The 21,534-nt window shown below is 48.7% G+C and overlaps 4 protein-coding genes across 11 annotated transcripts; 1 reads left to right on the forward strand and 3 right to left on the reverse strand.

Annotated features, from left to right (window-relative positions):
* Nucleotides 1-3,611: 3,611 nt before the first annotated feature.
* Nucleotides 3,612-10,603, reverse strand: LOC133151640 (GTP-binding protein 1-like). Of its 8 annotated transcripts, none has more exons than XR_009713966.1 (16): nucleotides 10,454-10,603; nucleotides 9,982-10,167; nucleotides 9,443-9,554; nucleotides 9,198-9,378; nucleotides 8,941-9,124; nucleotides 8,703-8,867; nucleotides 8,495-8,618; nucleotides 8,159-8,273; nucleotides 7,944-8,088; nucleotides 7,656-7,838; nucleotides 7,452-7,587; nucleotides 7,122-7,300; nucleotides 6,935-7,057; nucleotides 6,410-6,604; nucleotides 6,214-6,328; nucleotides 3,612-3,895 (listed from the first exon to the last, which is right to left on the reverse strand). XR_009713966.1 is itself a non-coding variant. In XM_061274839.1 (14 exons), the coding sequence occupies exons 2-14, from the start codon at nucleotides 10,159-10,161 to the stop codon at nucleotides 6,476-6,478; spliced, it is 1,956 nt and encodes a 651-aa protein (XP_061130823.1). In that variant the 5' UTR covers nucleotides 10,162-10,167; nucleotides 10,454-10,603; the 3' UTR covers nucleotides 5,730-6,475. The 8 variants fall into 8 exon arrangements, 1 of the variants encoding a protein (XP_061130823.1); XR_009713962.1 differs by adding an exon at nucleotides 4,352-4,523 and having other exon boundaries at nucleotides 6,214-6,604; XR_009713963.1 differs by adding an exon at nucleotides 4,214-4,523 and having other exon boundaries at nucleotides 6,214-6,604.
* Nucleotides 10,604-11,789: 1,186 nt separating this feature from the next.
* lgals2b (lectin, galactoside-binding, soluble, 2b) lies at nucleotides 11,790-12,407 on the forward strand. Its single transcript, XM_061273760.1, has 3 exons — nucleotides 11,790-11,857; nucleotides 11,929-12,088; nucleotides 12,261-12,407. The coding sequence occupies exons 1-3, from the start codon at nucleotides 11,790-11,792 to the stop codon at nucleotides 12,405-12,407; spliced, it is 375 nt and encodes a 124-aa protein (XP_061129744.1).
* Nucleotides 12,408-14,191: 1,784 nt separating this feature from the next.
* uts2r4 (urotensin-2 receptor 4) lies at nucleotides 14,192-15,833 on the reverse strand. The gene is made up of 2 exons (XM_061275230.1): nucleotides 15,694-15,833; nucleotides 14,192-15,575 (listed from the first exon to the last, which is right to left on the reverse strand). The coding sequence occupies exon 2, from the start codon at nucleotides 15,506-15,508 to the stop codon at nucleotides 14,480-14,482; it is 1,029 nt and encodes a 342-aa protein (XP_061131214.1). The 5' UTR covers nucleotides 15,509-15,575; nucleotides 15,694-15,833; the 3' UTR covers nucleotides 14,192-14,479.
* Nucleotides 15,834-16,271: 438 nt separating this feature from the next.
* Nucleotides 16,272-19,560, reverse strand: zgc:92360 (uncharacterized protein LOC436988 homolog). Its single transcript, XM_061275229.1, has 11 exons — nucleotides 19,258-19,560; nucleotides 18,728-18,858; nucleotides 18,560-18,651; nucleotides 18,331-18,413; nucleotides 18,053-18,165; nucleotides 17,821-17,967; nucleotides 17,668-17,751; nucleotides 17,404-17,466; nucleotides 17,025-17,096; nucleotides 16,608-16,836; nucleotides 16,272-16,532 (listed from the first exon to the last, which is right to left on the reverse strand). Exons 1-11 carry the CDS (start codon nucleotides 19,328-19,330, stop codon nucleotides 16,504-16,506), a joined length of 1,116 nt encoding a protein of 371 aa, XP_061131213.1. The 5' UTR covers nucleotides 19,331-19,560; the 3' UTR covers nucleotides 16,272-16,503.
* Nucleotides 19,561-21,534: the final 1,974 nt, after the last annotated feature.

Here is a 21,534-nt window from a genome sequence, read left to right on the forward strand (position 1 = left end):
GCGGACCACATGTTGACAATGCCTGCGTTAAGACGGCGGGCGGCTTTGCCTCTTAAGGCGATGAGAACGTCACTTTTGCTGCCCGCTAATGAAGCGCTATGTGCCTGCTAACACCTCATTTGCATGCGCGCTAACGAGGAAAAATGAGAGCTCATTAGAGAAGGGAATCCGGCAGAAAGTCTCCAAGGTTCAAAGATGGAAAAAAATCGAAATAATCACGTTCTTCATGTTTGCTAATTCCTTTCATCTGCCAACAATAAATAAGACTTAAAACATTGAGTAAGTATTAGTGTTGGCTCGTGAGTGAACGCTTCGTTCAAATATATGAATCTTTTCAGTGAACGCGAGTGAACGAATCGCTTCCTAAAGAGATTTGTTCTTTTTACAGCTCATATGACTTCAACCAGTAGGTGTCGGTAATGCGCATTGAAGCTGGTGCCACTCCGCCGTAAAACAAAACGAAGAAGAAAATGACGTCACTTCCCGTTCACGAACGAACGGCTCGCGAATTGCATTTCCCGTTCACCAACGAACAGATCTGTGAGTGAACAAATGAGAGAACCACCACTTGTTTTATGCACGTTTTCTCCAAGCTAACGGCTAGCTTTATTGCATGAAGGGATGCCCCGTTATGCAACAACGGGGAGATGATGCTTCTCTTTGGGTCGTCTTGATTTTAGAACACTTCAAATAACGTGGATGCATATATACGCCTAAATATTTTATCCAATATATCTACTGCAATTTCACTTTGGATTGCTGGTTTGAAATTTACTTTATTATTTTAATAAACATTTATGTTAAAACTTGTCTGGTGTTTTATTCCTTGTTTTTATAGTCGCCAATTAAAACATAAAAATCAGACATTTGGTTAACTGCTGAACATGACAGCATGTGTAGGTACGCCTGATGAACACCTCAATAAGTACACAACACGAGGTAAAAAAAAGAATGAATAAATGCAAATGCAAATATTTTCTCACACCTGGGATCGAACCAAGATCTTAGCCAGCAAGAGTCCGTGTCATTAACCAGTCAACTGTTTCAACATGGCACTGTACTGTGCTAGTGATGTGCGTCACAGGCCAATAGGGAAAAAGCTTCAGTGAATGCCACACCCGCCCTCACCCCCACTTCCTGATTGGCTGTTTGAGCTATGACGTCACTCGGACACTCCATTAGGTACACCGCCGATTTCAAGTGTACCTAATAACAGGCTACTTTATTATCTTGGAAAACATGTTGGAATGCGGCCCCAAGGACTACAGCTTGACACCTGTGACCTTTGACCATGATATTTCCCTAATAAAGTGGCCTGTTATGAGGTCCACTTGAAAATGGCGGTGTACCTAATGGAGTGTCCGTGTGATTCCCTCGTTAAGCGCACCTGCGTGAAAAGTTTTAGCTCCTGCGGAACGTGAAAGGAGCTAAAAGTTTTCACGCAGGTGCGCTTAACGAGGGTCACTTGGAAAACATATTGGAACGCGGCCCTTCGAGGACTGGAGGTCGACACCGCTGGATTAACTGAAAAATGCCACACCCGCCCTCACCCCCACTTTCTGATTGGCTGCTTGATCTATGACGTCACTTGGACACTCCATTAGGTACACCGCCATTTTCAAGTGTACCTAATAACAGGCCACTTCATTAGGGAAAAATCATTGCCAAAGCTTAAGTGAAAGTGAAAAGTGCCACACCCGCCCTCACCCCCACTTTCTGATTGGCTGTTTGGTCCGTGACGTCACACGGACACTCCATTAGGTACGCCGCCATTTTCAAGTGTACCTAATAACAGGCCACTTCATTAGGGAAAGGTCATGGCCAAAACTTAAGTGAAAGTGAAAAGTGCCACACCCGCCCTCACCCCCACTTTCTGATTGGCTGTTTGGTCCATGACGTCACACGGACACTCCATTAGGTACGCCGCCATTTTCAAGTGTACCTAATAACAGGCCACTTCATTAGGGAAAGGTCATGGCCAAAACTTAAGTGAAAGTGAAAAGTGCCACACCCGCCCTCACCCCCACTTTCTGATTGGCTGTTTGGTCCATGACGTCACACGGACACTCCATTAGGTACGCCGCCATTTTCAAGTGCACCTAATAACAGGCCACTTCATTAGGGAAAGGTCATGGCCAAAACTTAAGTGAAAGTGAAAAGTGCCACACCCGCCCTCACCCCCACTTTCTGATTGGCTGTTTGGTCCATGACGTCACACGGACACTCCATTAGGTACGCCGCCATTTTCAAGTGTACCTAATAACAGGCCACTTCATTAGGGAAAGGTCATGGCCAAAACTTAAGTGAAAGTGAAAAGTGCCACACCCGCCCTCACCCCCACTTTCTGATTGGCTGTTTGGTCCGTGACGTCACATGGACACTCCATTAGGTACGCCGCCATTTTTAAGTGTACCTAATAACAGGCCAGTTCATTAGGGAAAAATCATGGCCAAAGCTGAACTGAAAGTGACAAGTGCCACACCCGCCCTCACCCCCACCTCCTGATTGGCTGGTTGATCTGTCACGTCACACGGACATTCCATTAGGTACACCAGCATTTTCAGGTGTACCTAATAACTTTATGCATTTTTTGTACGTGTCAAGAATGTGTAGAAAGTGTAGCAAACGATTCGGTGAACGATTCTTTTGAACAAATCTTTTGAGTGAGTCGATTGTAAAGATTGAGTTCATTTAAAAGAACTGGAGTGCACATCTTTCAAAGAGTTGAAGTTGGTGATGTCATTGATGCACCTCGTTGAGCCGCTGGTGTGCCTACCCGAACGCTTACGGGAGGGAGGGAACAGGGCCCAGTTAAAAGCCCGCGTCCGTTTACAAGTTGTTGAGCCGGCGGGGAGCTCATTCATTTTTCAGCCTTGAACAAACCAAGTTGTGTCTTGTAAATATTTCACCGATCCCCGGCGGCGTCATCCGGGGGGGCGGGGGGGGGGGGCGTCTCTTCCTTCCTTCGTTCCTTTCTTCCTCCCCCGCCTTCTCGCTTTCCCCGCCGAACGTGTTGGACAACGGCGTCGTCGCCGGGCCCTGACGCGACACCGGCGGCGGCGCTATGTTTTTAAGACGCGCTGATTTATTGATGGCTTCCCCCCTGGAGTGCAACACGGCGAGAGTCTGGTACCCGTTATATTGCCATCTGCTGGATGAGGTGGAGTACCGCGCAGCCAAGCGACCAGTCTATTAACGTCCAAACCAAAAAGGCAAGCCTAGCAAGAAAATGAGAATAAGTGGAGCCATTTAACGACACGGGAGGAAGTGAAACGGCGCTACCTGTGTACTCGCAATTGCGCGGAAGCTCGTCAAAGCGTCGCAATCTAATTAAGCACTTTGCTTTTCCTCTGGACTTGTTTATTTGTTTGCTTGCGTGTTGGATTGCTTTCATTTGCACTCAACGGGAAAGTAATGAGGCACATTGATCCCCCGCATGCGCTACAATGTTAACGCTAGCGCTAACTTGGCTCCCCTGGTGTATCGAAGCCATCGAGGCCAAGCGTTCATGGTCAGGACTGGTGAGCCAAGAGGCCGCCCCCTGGTGGCCGTCCACAACCACGCATGCAGGACAAACGGGTGAATGAAAACAAACACGAAGAAGCTGTTCCTTTGTCTGCTTTTGTCCCATTTGTCGTTTGTTTGAAGCTTTAATTAGCGAGTCCACAAAACGCCTTATGAGGGCGACGGTAGGCGAAAGAATAGAAGCCTTCAAAACTGCACGGGAACAATCGTTCCAATTATGCCACCTTTTGTCTTTTTTGCCGTGAGGATGCTGAGGCTGTTGCCACGGTGACGCTGCTCTCTTTGCCGTAAGAAGGCTTGCGATTCGTCATGACAGCTTTGCCGGCTTTCACAAAAGTCCATCCATTCCACATGGCTTTGTCAGATAACCCTGAGAATGAAAACATGTCCATTGAGTACTATAAAAGTTCCAAAGCATGTTTTAGTTGAATCTAAAGTTGACTTCCTCGACGGTTCTGATGCTTTTGATGTTAACGAAATGGAGTAAATGTGCTCAAAAGGAGCCTAACAAAATGTCTTTGAACACTCAAAATGGTCTCCGGTGAAAACATGGATGTTCCTGTCAAAGCCTAACCCTCGTTTTAAACCCTACTTTGGAACCCAAACTCCAGTTTGAACCCCTAACCCTAGATTCAACCCCTAGTTTGAAACCACAGCCGCTGAAGCGTAGCTCGGGTGGATCAATTACGTTGATCTGTCGTCTTGTTTTCGTCTCGTCTGGCGTTTTCAAGCAACCTGTCACACTCGCGTCGAGGCACAAACGCCTTCTCTGGCTTCTCCGATGGTTACTCTGTGTTTCTCTAATTGGTCTTCAGCGTCCACCCACCAGCTGTCTGCTAGCAGGGAGCCGTGTCGCGCCGCTCCAAGCTAACCAATTAGCGTTGGACCCGCCGGGCCCTTTCGCCCCCTCCCCACCCTCAGACGGCCGGCGCCTCGCCGAAGAACTCCTCGCTCCGGGTCAAACGGTTCCCTGTCGTCCAGCGTCAGCCTTAATGGACCTGACAAACAGGTGGAGACGAGAGGGTCAGGGTCACGCTTGCACATCCAAGACAAACATCAAAGCGTGAGCGGCGACTAATGAAGAGCATTTAACGTCAGGCACGGCCCATCGATTCTTCCAAAGTTCTACCGCCTTTGAAGTTTACAAAAAGATATTTGCCTGTTCTCCAGATCTCCCATGGATGATAAAATGCACTTTGTGGAAGAAACACAAGCTGCTGCCTTCAAGGTGTGTTTATTTATTCATCTGGAAATAACTGGGGGTAAAATGGCTGCCGGCGTATACTTTAATCAGCAAACCTTTCTTTCTACAGTCGCAGCATGATGAATCCAAAGCGCCTTGTTAGCACTTTCTTAGCACCACACCAAAGAACCTGTGTGTGCGCTTGCGTGTGTACTTTCCAATGGCCTTCACGCAGACATTTGCTAATAAATGAACAAATAGAATGCATAGCTACGTGAATGCTGCCATGCTAACTAACGCTCCACACATAGTTTGAGTGGACAAAAGGATTTGAGCTGCATCAGTAGGAATGATTTCACAAAGTTCACGGACACACCGCATAGAAATACAACTTGGTTCTGTCTCCATTTTTAATTGGCACCATTTCGGAGCGGAGGAAAATAACGTTGTGTTCGAGTCGTTTGTTACCCTTTGATCAAATTTGCATTCAGAGAGAAAGAACGTCGTGACTACACATCGCCGGCGATTTTTAGGATATGATAATGACAGTAGAAATGAAATACAATCTAGATTTGTATCACAGGCAAACGCTGAATATTGATTAGAAATTACGCAGCGCTGCCACCTGCTGGCCGAAAGACAATTAGCCCTAGAAAATAAAATATTCCCAATGCTCATCAGGAAATCAAAGCACTTCAAGTCGTGAATATTTCAAAGGATTCAAACTAGTGAGGACAAAATCAATTATTCTAATCGGAGCTGCTACTCTTACCGCCTTTTTATATTTGGATTTTTTTGCTGAGAGCCTAATTCAATTATGCATGTGAGTCTTGATTTATGAAGACATTCATTTTGCGCTCCGCCAGATTTCATCCGCTTTTTTGGGGGCTTGTTTACCTCCGAGGCGGCTGATTAATTGTCGCTTAATGTCGGCTCGCGTCGCTAAAGACGTCTACGGAGTTGGATAAAGTTTGGCAGCGCTGGCAAACTTTCAAAACGACTGCAATCAATCATCACCTCATTCATTCAAGTCAAATTTATTGATATACATATATTGTAATATAAATAAATTGATTGCATCTGCTTGTCAAAAAGAACAAAAGTTGTCAAAATGTCATGAAATATAATTTGTGACTTGGTTTTCCTGAAAAACCAAGACGATCATTCCATTTTCGAGGGGGGTTCGCTTGTAAATGTAACCAACAAGATATGCTCAATTTGGAAGATGAGGACACTTGAGAGAGGATCAAAAGCTGAAAGTACAAACAACCGCTTGGCTTGTTTGTCACTGCCGCTTTATTTCAACCAAGCCATTTCACTTAAATGCTGTCAATTTGACATACAAAGTGTGTCTAAAAACGCCAACCCTTTTTCAAACATCAGGGCTGAACGAAGAACCCAGGAGAGGGGACGAGCTCCAAAACCTTTCACATTTGTGGACTGTTGGTTTGATGCATTCATTTACTGGTTGTTTTATCACAGACAAATGATTGCGGTTGAATTACCTGACATGTGTACCTCCATCGGTGTCGCTGGTGTAGTAGTTGTGATGCGTCTTGATCGGCCGATGGATGAAGTACACGCCGAAACATGTCAGGGAATTCAACCTCAATCATTTGTCTGTGATAAAAGAATCGACAAGTGAAGACAAAATGAACGTAGTACAACTACGTTTGATGCGTATTTTGGCAGAAGAAGTACTTTGCTGGTGATTTCTTGCGTTGACTTTGGCTGTGTTGGACGAGTGATGCTGCTGCGTATCTGCGTCTAAACGAGGGCCGCCGGCGCCGTCATGGCGGCGGCGCACACGGGCGCTGTCGTCGCCAGCACGTTGTCGCCTCCTTTCTCTCGGTGCCGCTGGCCACCCCGCCGTCGTCCTCCGCCTCCTGATTTGAGCTGGGGACAATCCCACAAAAAAAAAGCTGACTTACAGCTCAAGTTGGAAAAAAATCTATTTTTTCCCCCAAGCAGAGTCTTAGAAGCCCACTTCTCATTTAAAAATGATATATAAAGAAAGTATGGAAATAAATCGTTCATTTCAGTCAAATAGGACTAACTGTAGGATTTTTTTCCAAATGGCTTATTAAAGAAGTCAGCACGTAAAAAGGGACTTGAAATGAGAGCGTGTCAAGTCTTTTTTTTCTACTTGGGGTCGCCATTCTCACACTGGTTTCCACAGCAGCTCCTCCTTGCAGTCTGAGGCTTCATTCAGACACGGTCACTTACCGGAAGCGCGGCGCCAGGACTGGGTGGCCGCGTTTCCTCCGTGCCGTCCTTGTGCATTTTCTTGCCGGCCAGCATCTTGGCCTGCTGCGCCTTAGCCGCCTGCGTGTTGACCGACTGCAGGAGCTGAAAGCGGATTTTTTTTTTTTTAGAGTCGGCGTTATTCAACGCGGCCCTTGTGACAGCTCACCTTGGTGATGGTGCCCACGGCTTTGGTGCGGCCCTCCCGGAACACCAGCTTGTGCTCGCAGTGCAGGTACTCGGGCGTCTTGATGAAGCGGAAGTGGACGGCCGCCTTGTCGCCGGTCCGCAGGCAGTCCTTGCTCATGCTTAAGATGGTGGCGGTCTGACGGATGCTGCCGCAGTGGACTGACAGCGCGCAGCGGAGAAATACTTCAATGGCATTATTGCGCAAGTCAAGATGATTCCGGAAGTGGCAAAGGCAAGGCGGTAAAGGCAAGGCAAGGCGGAGCAACCCCCCTGGGCACTCACTCGCTGGCTCGCTCACTCACTCACTCACCCATGGCCTGGTAGCGCGGGGATATGGTGGTGGGGTGGTGCAGCACCAGGATCTCCGCCTCAAATTCCCAAGTGGCCTGCGGCATCAGTTTGGGGGACACCATCACCATGCCCTTGCGTATGGACGAGCGCTTGATCTAACAGGGCGAGTTGAAATGAAGAAGGTGGCAGCCAGTGGGCCGGGCTCAGACCTCCTCCCTCTCACCTTCTTGAGCGCAAAGGAGGCCGTCTGCCCGCCGCGCACCTCCTTGACAGGCATTCTCTTGCGGTGGATGGACTTGACGGCGATAGGGAGGAAAACGCCCAGCGGGTCGGGACCCAGGAGAAGCGTGTCGTTGAGTCGGATCACGCCGCGTAACGTCGTGCCCGACACCACCGTGCCCACGCCCTGGCGAGAAACCAGAGTCAGCAAATTGATGCGAACGTTCCTTCCTGCCACTAGGCGGCAGTAGTGGTCATTGGAAGCTTCCCAGTGTCTTTTTCCCCCTCGCACCGGTACGGAATACGTGTCATCGATTTGGAACTCGGCGGGCTCGTCGTCGTTAAAGGCGGTCCTGGGCGAGAGCAGGTTGAGGAACATCTTCAGGAGGTCGATGTTCTGGCCCGTCACGTTGGAGATCTGGAAGATGGGACACATCCTGGAAGACAACAGCGGAGCGGGCACGGCCCATCTTTCAAGTGTTGATGGACGGCGCGGCGCGGGCTCACCTCTCCGAGCTGAAGTTGGACGCCGTGACGATGACGTCGTCCTTGTTCTGCACCAACACGGGAATCTTTCTGCAGCCGGGAGATTTTAATAGCCGCTGGAGTAATTTCAGGGTTTCTGGAGTCAAGAATAATAATGGGAAGTTGGACCGATAAAAGCTCTGGCGGTTCAGATTTGACCATGCCGAGTAAAAAAATAAAAATAAATCCACGCATTTCTGATCAACCCATTTCATGTCCATATTTTTGCCTCTTTCTTCTGTATAATTTGCAACTAGTATATGGATCGACACAAAATGGCTGCATTCCACCAATTGCGCACAAACCACGCCGACGCACCTTGCAGTATGTTGGCCGGACACATGTCGATCTTGGTGACCACGGCAAACACGGGCACGTTTAACGCTAGCGCCAGACCCAGGTGCTCCTTGGTCATGCCCACGATGCCGGCGTTGCTGCCCACCTGGAAACAAAAAATGCAGAGTTTTAATCTACGTACAGCACCAGCGAGCGGGAAAACCTTTGATCGGTTGGTCAGCAGCCTCACCATGAGCATGCAGAAGTCGGGCAGGTGTCCGGTCATGCCGAAGACGGTGGTCTTCAGGTACTTCTCGTGGCCCGCCAGGTCGATGAAGGTGACCACTTTGGAGGACTTTTCGCAGATCTCGGTCCAGTCCAGGCTGCCGCCGTGGCTGTCGGGCTTGTTGACCACCTGGGGCGAGGCCTCGGAAGGGTGGGTGGGGGGCTCGACTCGACGAGAGACTTCACCGGGCCGCGTACCGTACCTGTCCCTCGTGGTCGAAGCCCAGGATGTCGTTGCCCACGCTGCTGGTCCTGCCGCTCTCCATCTCGTGCTTGTGCCGAAAGAGCTTCTGGCGCGCGAAGCCTCGACCGTTGTCCAGCTCGCCGTGGGTCAGCACGCCCAGCAGCGTGCTCTTGCCGGCGTCCACGTTGCCCACCACCGCCACTCTGCACAAACAAACCGGCTTGCCTTGATTTCCGTGGCACCTGCAGCTAAGCTAAACAATCGCCTGGCTCCCACCTGACTTCCAGGAAGTCCTGCTCGCCCACGCGGCGGCGGATGAGGAAGTCGCAGATCTTGCCGCCCACCTCCGTGCGCTCCCTCAGCAGGATGAGGTCGGCCTCCACTTGCTCGCACAGCGATTGCACGGTGGCTACCGACGCCTCTGTGTCGCGGTCGCTCAGACCGTAGTCGCCGCCGTCTGTGGACCACGGCATGGGGAAATTCGCCACGGTGTTACCTTGGACCAGGTTGGACAATCTTACCCGAGCCCATCCCCACGACAAAAATGGTCTCGCCGCAGCCTTCGTCGAGCCGCGCTCGTAGGTGTCGCCGCAGCGCGTCGTACTGCTCCCCTGTCGGACTCACCAAGACCATCTGGAAGAGAAGAATGGAGATGAATTATCGGCGTACATCAGCAAAAGAATGATGACAATCAGCATGGAGTGACAACAATTATTTGAAACGTCTTTTGGGGGAGAAAAAAAAACTTTTATCATGCGTTTAAAACATTTGACAATCTTGAATCTGACGTGGCCGCGCTTGCAACTCTGTCCTCGATTCAATGAATCGTCAATCAATACATGACTCGTTATGAATGATTGCCCAAGTATGTATGTGCTACAACACCGGGGGTCTCTCGAGTCCGACATGTGGTGTCCCTCCTAATTTATCAGGCGAGTGGACGTGTCACTTGTCTCGTATTTCACTGCCAGCACTCAGCATGTGACGTGGACATATGGAAAAGTATTTGACAACTACATCCATAACACTGAAAAAGTTGATCGTCTCAAGAGGAGCCTGCCTTGTTGCTCAAATCCAAAACATGGTCGGTGCCCTCGGGATCTTCGAAACTCTCTCCCCCGCATGCATGGACGTCTGCGGCGGCGGCGGAGAAGCCCCGATCCGGGGCGAAGATGGAAGCGGGCACCGTGCACTCGGCGGCGGCTACTGGTGCTGCTCCTGTCGTCAGGGACGACGCCATGGTTTTCTGTCACAAATAGAGCATGAGAAGAAGACGAAAAAAAAAAACCTTGACAAGCACACGGCCGCCCGTTATTAGCCGCTATTTCGCTTAGTATTTGCTCAAGTTCAGTTAAGTTTAGCCAACGAGCTAATGTTACACACACTAAACAGGATTCAAAACTTGTGGTGTCATTTCATGTCAGTTGCTTAGTCACTAATGTCCAAACAGTCGACGAATCGACACATAATTATTTTTGGACTACTTTGGGTTTGAATGGAGGCATACTTAAAAAAAAAAAGTTGTTAGCTACCTGCTTTAGCTTCAACTTGTTTACTAGCTTGGATCGAGTGCCAGGGTGAGTTGGGAGCTAAAAAACGCCTATGGTAAAGATTAGCTCACACCATTGGCTGAACTATCTTTGGGTAACGCCCACTGTCTTTGGGATCAGCCAATGAGGTGGAACGTGACATTCAGACTTTTCGGGGCATGTTTGTTGACAGTTGCGTGCGCGCTTGACAAAAAAAAAAAGTAAAAAAATAAATAAATAGATAATAAAGTAAAGCAAAAAATGTGAAGCAAAATGAAAAAATAGCAATTGAAAAATAGCACGATAAAAATTCAAGCTTTACCTATTTTCCAACAATACCGATTAGACTCATTGTTTAATATTGAATTTTATTTGAAGTATTTAGCCTGTCACTTTATTTCATTGACTTAAACCCAATAGTGTATGTAATGTCATACTTCTTCTTTACTTTGACTAGGGCCCGGTTGGCAGGAAAATGGTTTTTCTACCTCGACACTTCATGCCCCCCACCCCAGCCCTCCCACTTCCCACATCACCTGCGCTATATAAACCTCAGAAGCAGCCATCGCGGTCTCTTGTCACTCGAGTCAAGACCCGCTCAAGAACACCAAACAGCCAAGATGGTAAGTGGTCCACTCGTATTCATTTCGGGCATTCCTCGTTTTGATTTTCTCTCATAATTCATCTTGAATTAAAAAGGAATGACATTCCCTTTTCCATAACATAGGCTCCGTTGAAGGAAGTAACTGTTCATTCCCCAATGGTGATGCTAATCTCAACGGTTTTCTCATCGTGTGCTTCATTTTCCGTCCACCCATTTCCTTCATTCAAACATTGTGAGGTGGACGATCTAAAGTGTTGAACTGTCATTAAAAAATCATTGTAAATACTCCCCAATAATTAGGAAAGACTGCATAAAGCCGTAGATCCAATCTTCTGTGTGAGTGCGATCCAAGAAACAGCAAAACAATCAATCCGTCAAATGTATAAATAAAGCATGAAATGTGTTATAAGCCTGGAAAGACACAATGTAAGCCACATATAAATATATTGCTATAGGTGGAGCACAGATGCTTTATGTCTTTATGGCTTCATGTGATGCGGTGTACAAACGGCAACTTCCTGTTTCCAGAGATGATTATGTGGTCACCTGGTTGATCATCAACACGGATGATAAAAACACCTTGCGTAAATATTAGCGGACAGTAGAGTTGAATTGTTGCCCTGAGCACGCGGGCATAGGCTCGACTCATGTGAAAAGAAGTAGAATCCGGGTTAAGGTGAAGAAAATGCACTGTCCGTCTGTCCATCCATCCGTCTTTGTCCATCACAGAAAGTCATGGGCATGAGCTTTAAGGAAGGGCAGGAGTTCAAGATCTGTGTCAAGCCCAAAGATGACTGCGACAGGTCGGTCCCCCGAACAATTGAGCGGATCCAACACAGCCGCTTCGGCTTCACGTCTTTTCACCCTCTTTCAGATTCAGCATCAATATCGGCCACGACTCGGACAACATCGCGCTGCACTTCAACCCGCGCTTTGACCAGAGTGCCATCGTCTGCAACTCCATGTCGGGAGGCTCCTGGGGCGACGAGCACCGCGACGACAACTTCTGCTTCTCCCGCGGCGAGGAGAGCAAGGTACCGCACCTAGTGGTTTTATTAGCCTGTCGCGCAACTGTGCTAGGTCAAAAGCCACGTGGTCACACCCTGCTTTATTGGGCCATAGAAAGCCCTTTCAAAAGATACAGGGGTCCGTCTCATTTCACATTTCAAAGTTCAGTCAGGACTTTTTTCCCCCCTTGCCTTCCAGTTCTACATCAACTTCAACAACGAAGAGTTCATCATCAAGTTGCCCAACGGCTCCGCAATTACTTTCCCCAACCGGCTGGCCGACGTCAAGTACAATTACTTTGAGGTCGCTGGCGAGGCCAAGATCATCGGCATGAAGATCAAGTAGAGAGTCGGTGGAGGAGGAAAGCCTTAACGTGACTCATCATCAACCATCCTGGCTCTCCTGGGCAGCTTGGGAGGATGTCTTTGACCTTGGAACCATCTTGTAATGACAAGAAAACGCCACAAGAGGAAGCCAGATAACGGCCTGGTTCAATAGTCGACAGGTTTGTGAATAAATACCATTAAAATTGGACAGTCTTTTGTTTTTTTACACACAGGTCAATAACAACATAGTTATTGTTTAAGTCAATCATTTAACTTAATTTACTTTCAAATTAAAAGCGGGATTAAAAGTAAGAAATGTGTCAATGTGGAGCCCAGTTTTTGCTACATTTTAGGGAGTGGCTGGGAAAGGTCGTGTTTGCGTTACGTGACAAAACAAACCTGAAGAAAAAAAATACCGTTTTTTTCCGTGTATAGTGCGCAAAATTTTACTAATTTATTGTCCTAAAATCTGGGGTGCGCATTATACATGGGTACAAAAAAAAAAAAAAAGTTTTTTTTTAAATTTTTTTTTTTTTTTTTTTTTTTTTTAAGTCCCAATGATCGTCACACACGCAGGGAGGCAATGGGTCCCATTTTTATAGTCTTTGGTATGGTCTTAACTAGGCTGGATGTAATTTTTTTTGTTGGCGTTGATTTCTCCGACTGCCCGTAAACGCACCACCGCGCTTCGTGCGCGCACGGGACAGCAAACGAGCAGGTGATCGAGCAAGCGTCTGATACGAGAGCATTGCGGTCGCATGGAGCGTGTTTGAAGTGAACAGCAGAGAAGAAAGGCAAAGTGTTGTGAAATAAAATGCACTGAACGGATGCGCAAGACACGTCAGCTATATAAAGAGCGAGAGTTGTTTTCTTCCTATTAGTTTCAATTCACAGTTTAATTAGCAGTTTCAATCAGCAAATAACAAAATGCGTATTACAGGTAATATTTTATTTCACAACACTTTGCCTTGTTCCTTTGGTCTCTGCTGTTCATCCTAAAACACAAAGGCGCTCTTTAAGCAATGCGACAGTGAGCGCCCGGCGCGCTGCGGTTGCGCGACCGCACCAAATTAAGCTCCCTGCGCAGTGCGCACTGAGGTCCACTTAAATTTTAGAAAGTACATCAGGACTTTAAAAATATCTTCTAAATTTCAGCGACGGCTCTGTCACACTAATCGACCAGCCCGGTGCAGTTGGGCGGTCGGCGGCGCGCTACGGTTGAGCGTTCTCTCGCACGCTTTCTCTCTCGCTCTCTCTCGCTCTCGCACACACGCAAACCGGATATCATACGGAGGCCGCCATTACAGATGCGCAGAACGGATGAGCAAGACACGTCAGCTATATAAAGAGCGAGAGTTCAGTTCTCTACCTAAATCCGTATTACAGGTAATATTTTATTTCACAACACTTTGCCTTATTCCTTTCTTCTCTGCTGTTCACTTCAAACACGCTCCATGCGCACGGAGCGCGGTGGTGCGTTTATGGGCAGTCGGAGAAATCAACGCCAACAAAAAAAATTACATCCAGCCTAGTTAAGACCATACCAAAGACTATAAAAATGGGACCCATTGCCTCCCTGCGTGTGTGACGATCATTGGGACTTAAAAAAAAAAAAAAAAAAAAAAAAAATTAAGTTTTTTTTTAAAAAAAATTCATAAAAATTGGGTGCGTATTATACATGGGTACAAGCTTTTTTCCAGCATCAGCATGCCATTTTTAGGGGTGCGTACTATACATGGGGGCGCACTATACACGGAAAAAAACGGTAAAATAAATGGGCCCGTGAGATAATTAGCAGGAGGACTCCAAAGAGTGGGGAGAGGCCGAGGAATGTAGCACGGCGTGATGACATTCCCGCAAAGAAGAACGTACGTGGGAAACTCAAACACGACTTCAGCAATCTGATTTAATCGGCGATATTTTTCGACTTTCGGCACAGAAATTGTGAGTATAATGTTACATTGCAAAAAAAATAGATGTAAAAGTGACTCATTTTGCAAGATTCGGAACTTCTTTTTGCTGGTTGTCACTCTTGGGATTGAACTCGATGAGGTAAGAAGAGTTTTTCCTCTCAGCACGAGCCTCAAGACTTCAATGGGAGTCCCAAGGGGGCGGGCTTTGGCTCATCTGGATCCTGCTGCCGCTCACTGCGGACTGGCTTTTGTGCGCCAGGTAATCCTTGTAGTTTCTGGTGAGCAGCGTGTAGAGGAAAGGGTTGACGCAGCTGTTGCCGTACGTCAGACAGGTGACAAAAAAGTTCACGTAGTTGTGAGTGGCCGGGGATAGAGCCTTGAGGGACTCCGGCGAGAAGAGCTGGGTCAGCTGCCAGCCCCAGAAGGGCAGGAAACAGGCCCAGTAGGCCAGCACAATGCTGAAGATCATGACGGCCACACGCTGTTTGAGGCCCCGCCGGCGGGCCGAGCGGCCGCGTCCCGCCAGCCGGGCCTGCGTGGCCCAGTAGCGCCTGGCGAGGCCCGCGTACAGCGACACCATGACCAGACCCGGGACCAGAACGCTGGTCAGGAACAGGACGCCCACGTAGGCCTTGAAGGCCTCCCGGGTCCACGTGGGGAAGCACATCCGCTTCACCGCGCCGTCCGGAGACGGCTTGTCCCGCCTGAGTCGGATCATGACCATCATGGGCAGAGTGAGCGCGAAGGCCGTGGCCCAGATGACGGCCGCCGCCATCTTGCGGCTGCGCGGCGACGAGTCGCGGGCGCTCATGGGCCGCGCCACGGCGCGGTAGCGCTCCAAGCTCATGGCCGCCAGGATGAAGACGCTGGCGTGCATGGTGAGCAGGTCCAGACTGAGCAGCACCCGGCAGCCGGCGTCCCCGAAGAGCCAGTCGTGGGCAAAATAGGTGACCACCACAAAGGGGATGGTGGACAGGTAGAGCAGGTCGGCCAGCGCCAGGTTGGCCACGTAGATGTAGACGGAGCCCGTGCGGCGCAGCGCCGCCGAGCGCGTGATGGCCAGCGTGTACGCGTTGCCCGCCGTGCCCAGGAGCCACATGAGCGTCAGGGTGGCGCCCAGCAGGGACGTCACCCACAGGCCGCCGCCCGCCGCGCCGCTGCCCTCCGAGGGACCTCCCGACGACGCATTGCTGCCGTTGGAGTTCATTGGCGTTTCGAAGCGGATGACGTCATCTGGGATGAAAATTCTTCCGAGGAAACCTGCACACTAAATCCTACGTGCAAAGAAATAGGGGTTTTCATTTAATTCCCATTCATTTTTTTCATAGTGTTTTTTTTTTTTTTCTTCATTTACAAACTTTTTTCCAATTCTAAAAGTGAGAAGAAAATCACCTTGGTAGGATGTTGCGTGGCGGCGGCGGCAAGCGCGACGAGTCCCGATCATGTCCGATTTGTGGCTCCGTCCGTGCAATCTTGTGGTCCCGTCCGTGCAATCTTGTGGTCCCGTCCGTCACCTCCTGGACTGCGTCTCCGCTTGACTTTTCTCAGTCGCTCGGGGGTTGAAGCGCCGCTGCTGCACCGGCCACTCTGCACGCCCGCCCGCCCACCCGCAGCTCCCCAGCACCAATGGCAACTTTGGGACAGCCTCAACTCCTTGTTGAAATAGTTCGTCGAGTCTTCGAGGAATGCACACCGCATGGATTGAGTTTGCAAGGGTTAAAAACAAGTAAAACAAACCTCCCAAAAAGTTGTATTAGAGTCATTACTTTTTTTTTTTTTTTTTTATGAAACAATGTTTTTATGTGATTCACTGCGCTTGCTTTCGCTCGAATTTCCATGTTAAAGCTGTCCCAACTCAAAACGAACACGTTGCGGCTATATTTAAATGAAATATTAACATAATGCACGATTGAAAAGAAAACACGTTTTACATATTTGATTCGGAACAGGGACCGCAGGCCAAAGAAATGTAAAAGCCGAGAAACTGCTTTATTAAGTTTGACTTATTAATATGTTTACAAATAAAACTCCTCCAAAAAGTAAATCTTTCAAAAACCGGGGAAAGCCTTGTTAAGGGTTTAAAAAGAGCCACTAGGTGGCACTGTTGAACGCGAGAGATGAATGGACCACTCTTTGCCTTTTATCGCCAGTCCGCTTTTTTTTAACACCAAAATGTTGATGGGCAATCCGCTGCTGGGTCAATCAATGTCTGTGCTTCAACAAAGCCTCCACTGGAAAGAGAAGACAAACGTCCAAAAATGAGCTGATCTATCACATTTGAACATTTGGCGCCAATTGGCTCTTACTGGTGTACTCCTGGGGGGACATCTGAGCGCTCATGACGTCATCGAAGAGCTTGAGCCAGTCGTGCTGCTCGGCCTCCGACTCGCAGGTGAACAGGAAGCAGCGGTCGGGCGTGACGATGGTGATGCCGTGGCGCCAGGCGCCGTTGCAGTAGGTGCCGGCGGGCAGGCCGGCCGAGACGCTGTAGTGCTCCTTGCTGCCCAGGAAAACCTCGCCCTTGGCGAAGGCGTCCTGCAAAGGCAGAACAGCCTCACAGCAACATTTGCAAAAACATCAAAATGCTTTTCTCACGACACTTCTGTGACTTTTTTTCCCCAAAATCAGTTTGCAAAAAAAAAAAAATCCAACACAACGTCATATCGTGAAATGAAAATCTGATGAAGATGCACTGCTCCTCAGTCTGTGTGTTGTTGGCCTACCAGAGGGTCCTTGTAGTACATGAGTCGTCTCTGGTCCAAAGTGAACCAACGTTTCTTGAAGCCTTCAGTTTGCTAGCAACAAAAAACAAAACGGCAATGGGAACGCAGCCTTTTTTGTCATTTTACAAAATTCAAGTTTGCCGGCAAACGTTTAGCGCCGAGCTCGCCTAAGCCCGAACGGAACATTGGGAAGTGTTGGTTTTTTTTTTTTTTGGTCTGGCACATAATAGCGTCTTTACATCGACGGAGGGGGAATCCGAGTTGGAGTTAAGTGGCGGTTCAGGTTTCTCAAATGTTGTGCAAGTCCTCTCAGGTTGGACTGGCTTGCTAGATGAGCGACACAGTCCAAATTCTTCTGCAATATGAAGAGTTCACCTACCCTGGGACCCGTCTTCTCCATGTAGCCCTCCTTCAGGAAGTTGTGGGTAAGTTTGGGGACCAGCTGAGAAAAAGAAACAAACAGGCAAAAAAAAAAAAATGTTTTTTGGAGGCAAAATGGCTGCTTCGGGCCAAAACCGATGACTTCCTGTTCAACATGGGCCTTGAGACTTTTCCGAGCGAAATGCCCACCCAATTTTGCCTAAGTTTATTTGGCGCCTCTTGACAGGTCCACTCATGGGGGCGCTATTGAGCGCATACAGACCTCGGCGTCCGTGGCTCCGGGAAAGGCCACCTTCATGTAGTGAAGCTGGACGGCTCGGATGGAATTGAACCAGTTGACGATCTCCTGCAAGGACGAGGCGAAGAATCAGGCCCAAAGCGCCAAGCGCCCCGGCCCGCTAACGGTGAGGCGGACCTTGCCGCTGTCGTGGTAAAGGAAAATGTTGCGGGTGCTGTAGTCTTTGAGGTACGTGATCTGCAGGCCGTTGGGGTGGCCGATCTTGTCGGGCTGGAAGGTGGCGTTGATGCTGTCCACCTTGATCACCGCTTTGGGCTCCTTGGCCTGCAGCCAGAGAGAGCCCAGCTCAAAAAAGCGCGCCAGGATAAAGTTGGATTTTTTTTTTCATACGGCATGAACGTTTGCTTACATCGTGCTTGGTGAAGTACTTGAGCGTGCCCTCCCTCTCGGAGAGGACGAATCGCCTGCTGAGGAACTGCCCGTTGTCCCGCCCCCTTTTCATCAAGGCGCCGTCCCTGGTGGCTGCGGGGCCAAAGGTCATGCTAAGTAAGCACTGCTCTCATTTCTCTCCCAAGCTCAAAAGAAGCATTTCTTGTCAAAATTCTCATGATTGCTACTTTTTAAAAAGGGATGCAATATTCGAATTTTTTTCTTCATTTAAAAAAACGCCTTGATTTTTGTGCTTGCCTTCCTCATAGGTAAACTTGTTGCCGGGTTGGCTGAATTCCTTGCGCTCGTACTTTGCTCGTATCCATTGCTCCTTCAGGACCCTGATGGATGGCAGGAAAGCGACGTTACGCAGCATCAGAAAACGAGCGTGAGCTCCTCATAAACCCCCGTCGGTCGTCATTAGCAAATGTTGACTTAGCACGCTAGTAAAAACGCTAACTCCCTCGCCGACCACATCGGTACTCACTGGCAGTCTTTGTGCGACGGCTTGTAATAGTAGACGGGAACGGCCGCCTCGTATTTGCTCTTCATCCGCTCGTTTCCCTTCTCCGCCATGAACTGTCCCCCAAAAAATAAAAAGCCAAAACAATATGAACGTGGACTGAGATGAATAGATGGGAAACGGTGTCCTTACCTGGATCTCGTGGTCCTCCCAGTGGGAAAGACTCAGAGACTTCACCTTGCTGACGTCGGGAATGTTGCGGTGGATTCCGGAACAGGCCAGACAGATGAAAACCCCCAAGGAGGTGGAAGCCCAGTCGGGATCTGCGTGCGACAGACAACTCAGAGAAGGAGCCCAAGCTCTGAACCTCGAAATATGTGAGAAGGAGCCCAAGCTCTGAACCTCGAAATATGTGACGTGTTTTTTCTTGATCTTCCACCCACAAGCAAATCTTTCACCGTCTGGCCTAACTATTTCCTTCAAGGCCCATTTCGAAAGGCAAATGTTATTTCGATGTGGAAGAAAACGGAGGCTTCCTCGGCATGCCTGCACATATGAACCCAGGAGGGCGTGTGCTGCGTGTCTGGACTCGCACTAAACTTGAAATCCTTTTGGTGTTTCCACGTCGCATAACCCTAACCCTAAATGTTTTGCCACTCCAAAATGTTTTGTGGCAAGAAAAGTCACACAAGGGTTAGCAGAAAGACAGTTGTACTTCTCACCTGCTGCCCCGCAGTCTGCACAGGTGCCATTTCCTGGCGTCTGCAAGATTTCCCTGAGTGCCCGAGTGGACATGGTGGACAGAAAAGTTTCTTCGTGCTAGCAGACAGAGAGAACCAAACAAATGACGGTGGTCTGTGCAGGATGGTGGTGCTTGGGTTGGGGAGGGGAGGGGGGATTCTCCCAAGGTGTGTCTCCTCCTGGCTCCCCCGCCGGAAGTGCGCCTGACTGGACGAACACGATGACAAAGTCCTCACAGGGGACGCGCGTCCATGCTGGAGAGATGACGGCTGCGTAAATTCCACCAATGACGCGGGTGGGTAACCCGATACCGTACAAGGAAGTGCATTGCAAAGGGTTGCCAGACTTGCTCCCCCCTCCCTCCCTCTGCATGTTGCACCTGAGGCCCAGCAAGAATTTCAAATAATATATAAATAAACAACTTTAAATATAAAACGATTCAATAGTGGGCCTCAAAGATGAAGTGGTGCATAAATTGATAAATGATCCGTGCATCTCTTTGATGAATGCTTTGCTACCTGGTCCATGTACAGCCACGTTCGGGATCTTCTGATCCATCAGTAAAAATGAATGAATACCCGAGCCTAGAGCTAGACTTCCTTTCTAGATGTCTTTCAGGCACGAATCCCTTTTTGTTAGTCATTTACTTTTCCACGACACCACACTTCCGCTTTTGCCTTCACCTGACCAAAAGTCACCAATCAGGAGCTAGCAAGTCAATGAATAAAAGAAAGAAATTTAGATATGACAAATTAGCTTAATTTTCATACAGTCCCAAATCTTACGCGAGTACACTATGTAATATCACATGCGGCCAATAGGGGGAGACAGCGCACCATGTTTGGATTTCAACGGTGTCCGCGAGGCGCATTTCTACACGGATACAAATCATCACTCTTTATCATAGGAGGACATTTATACATCATTAATACAGACATATATTGAAGGAAATGAAAGGCACAGATAGTCCTGTCAAGCCATGAAATCACTTTCGATTCACACGATCAGAAGAAAGGCCAAAATTGATCAAACTATTCAATTCAAAACGGTGATTGATTCCGTTTATGAGCTGTCACCGCGTCTTCGTAGTGAGGAAACGACATGATTGTTTTCCCGCTTAGCGAATCTGCTTGAGTGTCAGCTAACACATCCATGCTTCCAAGCTGTTGGCAGCTGTTATTCAATGAGAAATAGGAATCCGTTTTTGCTGCCCGCCCGAGCATCCTTCCTTCCCTCTGGATGATCCATCCACCTTCACCCTGCGAGGCGGAGCGTTGATTTCTTTTTTCATGCTGCTGGTGGAGGGTCGTCATCTTGGTGGTGGGCTGACGATTAAAGCCGATATGATACTTTTTTTAAAAAAAATATATGCAGTAAATTGCATGCGTGGCAAGCCTACGGTAAGCGCACCGCGTGGGTGTGACGACGCGGATATCTTTGACCCACCCGTTGAGGGGTCAAGTAGCAAGCTTCATTTGGATTTCAAAGACTGACCCTGCGGCAACCTTGGGAGCAAATGCACTGGGATGGACCACTGATGTTGGAGTTTCCAGAAAGCGCCGGCCGCCTCAAAAGTCACACGGACGGCGAGAAAATCACCTCGAGTGACGCGCGCTTGCAGATGTCGCGTGGTGAAACCTAGCTAGATGCGTCTGCACTAGAAGTTTTCATTTGTTTTTTAATGAAAAGCATGGTCGGGCCATGAGAGCGAGGAATGACTTGATCCAAAGCATCGAGGGAGCGAAATAACAAGGCGAGCGAGCGATCGACTTTGACTGGCAGTTGTGGGCGAGCCACGGGCCTCCGTCGCCGTGACAACCGGAAAGTGCGCGCGCTTGTCAAAACAATCTGCGTGGAGCGCCCGCCGAGCTCGCCCGCCGAGCTCGTGGATGACTCCACTTAACTCATGACTTGATATTCGAGACGATAGCAAATGTCAGAGAACAAGCAGCACCACCAGTGTGCTGAAATAGAGAAGGACGCAACTTTGTACTCGACGACAAGGACCGAACTTTGAACTGGACACGTGAATGCTCCGATGAAAAGGATGTTCCAATCAACGAGCGACTTAAGCTCCTGCATGGTTGAAGTGCCGACCACTTTACGTTAGACACGCTAGGCCTTCTAAGATTTTCCTGCACTTAAAGATCTTGAAATACTCCCTATATTAAAACCAAACCATAAAATAAAAACAATTGCCAACTCAAAACGAATTCAACTGTAAAAAAAACGAAATGTAGCGTCAAATAAAAGGATAC

This window comes from Syngnathus typhle, linkage group LG3, assembly GCF_033458585.1.
Source record: "Syngnathus typhle isolate RoL2023-S1 ecotype Sweden linkage group LG3, RoL_Styp_1.0, whole genome shotgun sequence".
NCBI lineage: Eukaryota > Metazoa > Chordata > Actinopteri > Syngnathiformes > Syngnathidae > Syngnathus > Syngnathus typhle.

What these genes read in the sequence shown, in the direction of transcription:
- zgc:92360 (XM_061275229.1), bottom strand. Translation starts at nt 19,330, where the DNA reads ATGTCCACTCGGGCACTCAGGGAAATCTTGCAGACGCCAGGAAATGGC. An exon ending in GGGAGGACCACGAGATCCAG is followed by an intron (nt 18,652 to 18,727) that starts GTAAGGACACCG and finishes TTTGGGGGACAG; the next exon opens with TTCATGGCGGAGAAGGGAAA. An exon ending in AGTACTTCACCAAGCACGAT is followed by an intron (nt 17,968 to 18,052) that starts GTAAGCAAACGT and finishes CTCTGGCTGCAG; the next exon opens with GCCAAGGAGCCCAAAGCGGT.
- lgals2b (XM_061273760.1), top strand. Translation starts at nt 11,790, where the DNA reads ATGGGCATGAGCTTTAAGGAAGGGCAGGAGTTCAAGATCTGTGTCAAG. An exon ending in CCCAAAGATGACTGCGACAG is followed by an intron (nt 11,858 to 11,928) that starts GTCGGTCCCCCG and finishes ACCCTCTTTCAG; the next exon opens with ATTCAGCATCAATATCGGCC. An exon ending in CCCGCGGCGAGGAGAGCAAG is followed by an intron (nt 12,089 to 12,260) that starts GTACCGCACCTA and finishes CTTGCCTTCCAG; the next exon opens with TTCTACATCAACTTCAACAA.
- uts2r4 (XM_061275230.1), bottom strand. Translation starts at nt 15,508, where the DNA reads ATGAACTCCAACGGCAGCAATGCGTCGTCGGGAGGTCCCTCGGAGGGC.
- LOC133151640 (XM_061274839.1), bottom strand. Translation starts at nt 10,161, where the DNA reads ATGGCGTCGTCCCTGACGACAGGAGCAGCACCAGTAGCCGCCGCCGAG. An exon ending in TGTCGTGGGGATGGGCTCGG is followed by an intron (nt 9,379 to 9,442) that starts GTAAGATTGTCC and finishes CGTGGTCCACAG; the next exon opens with ACGGCGGCGACTACGGTCTG. An exon ending in ATGACACGTATTCCGTACCG is followed by an intron (nt 7,839 to 7,943) that starts GTGCGAGGGGGA and finishes GTTTCTCGCCAG; the next exon opens with GGCGTGGGCACGGTGGTGTC.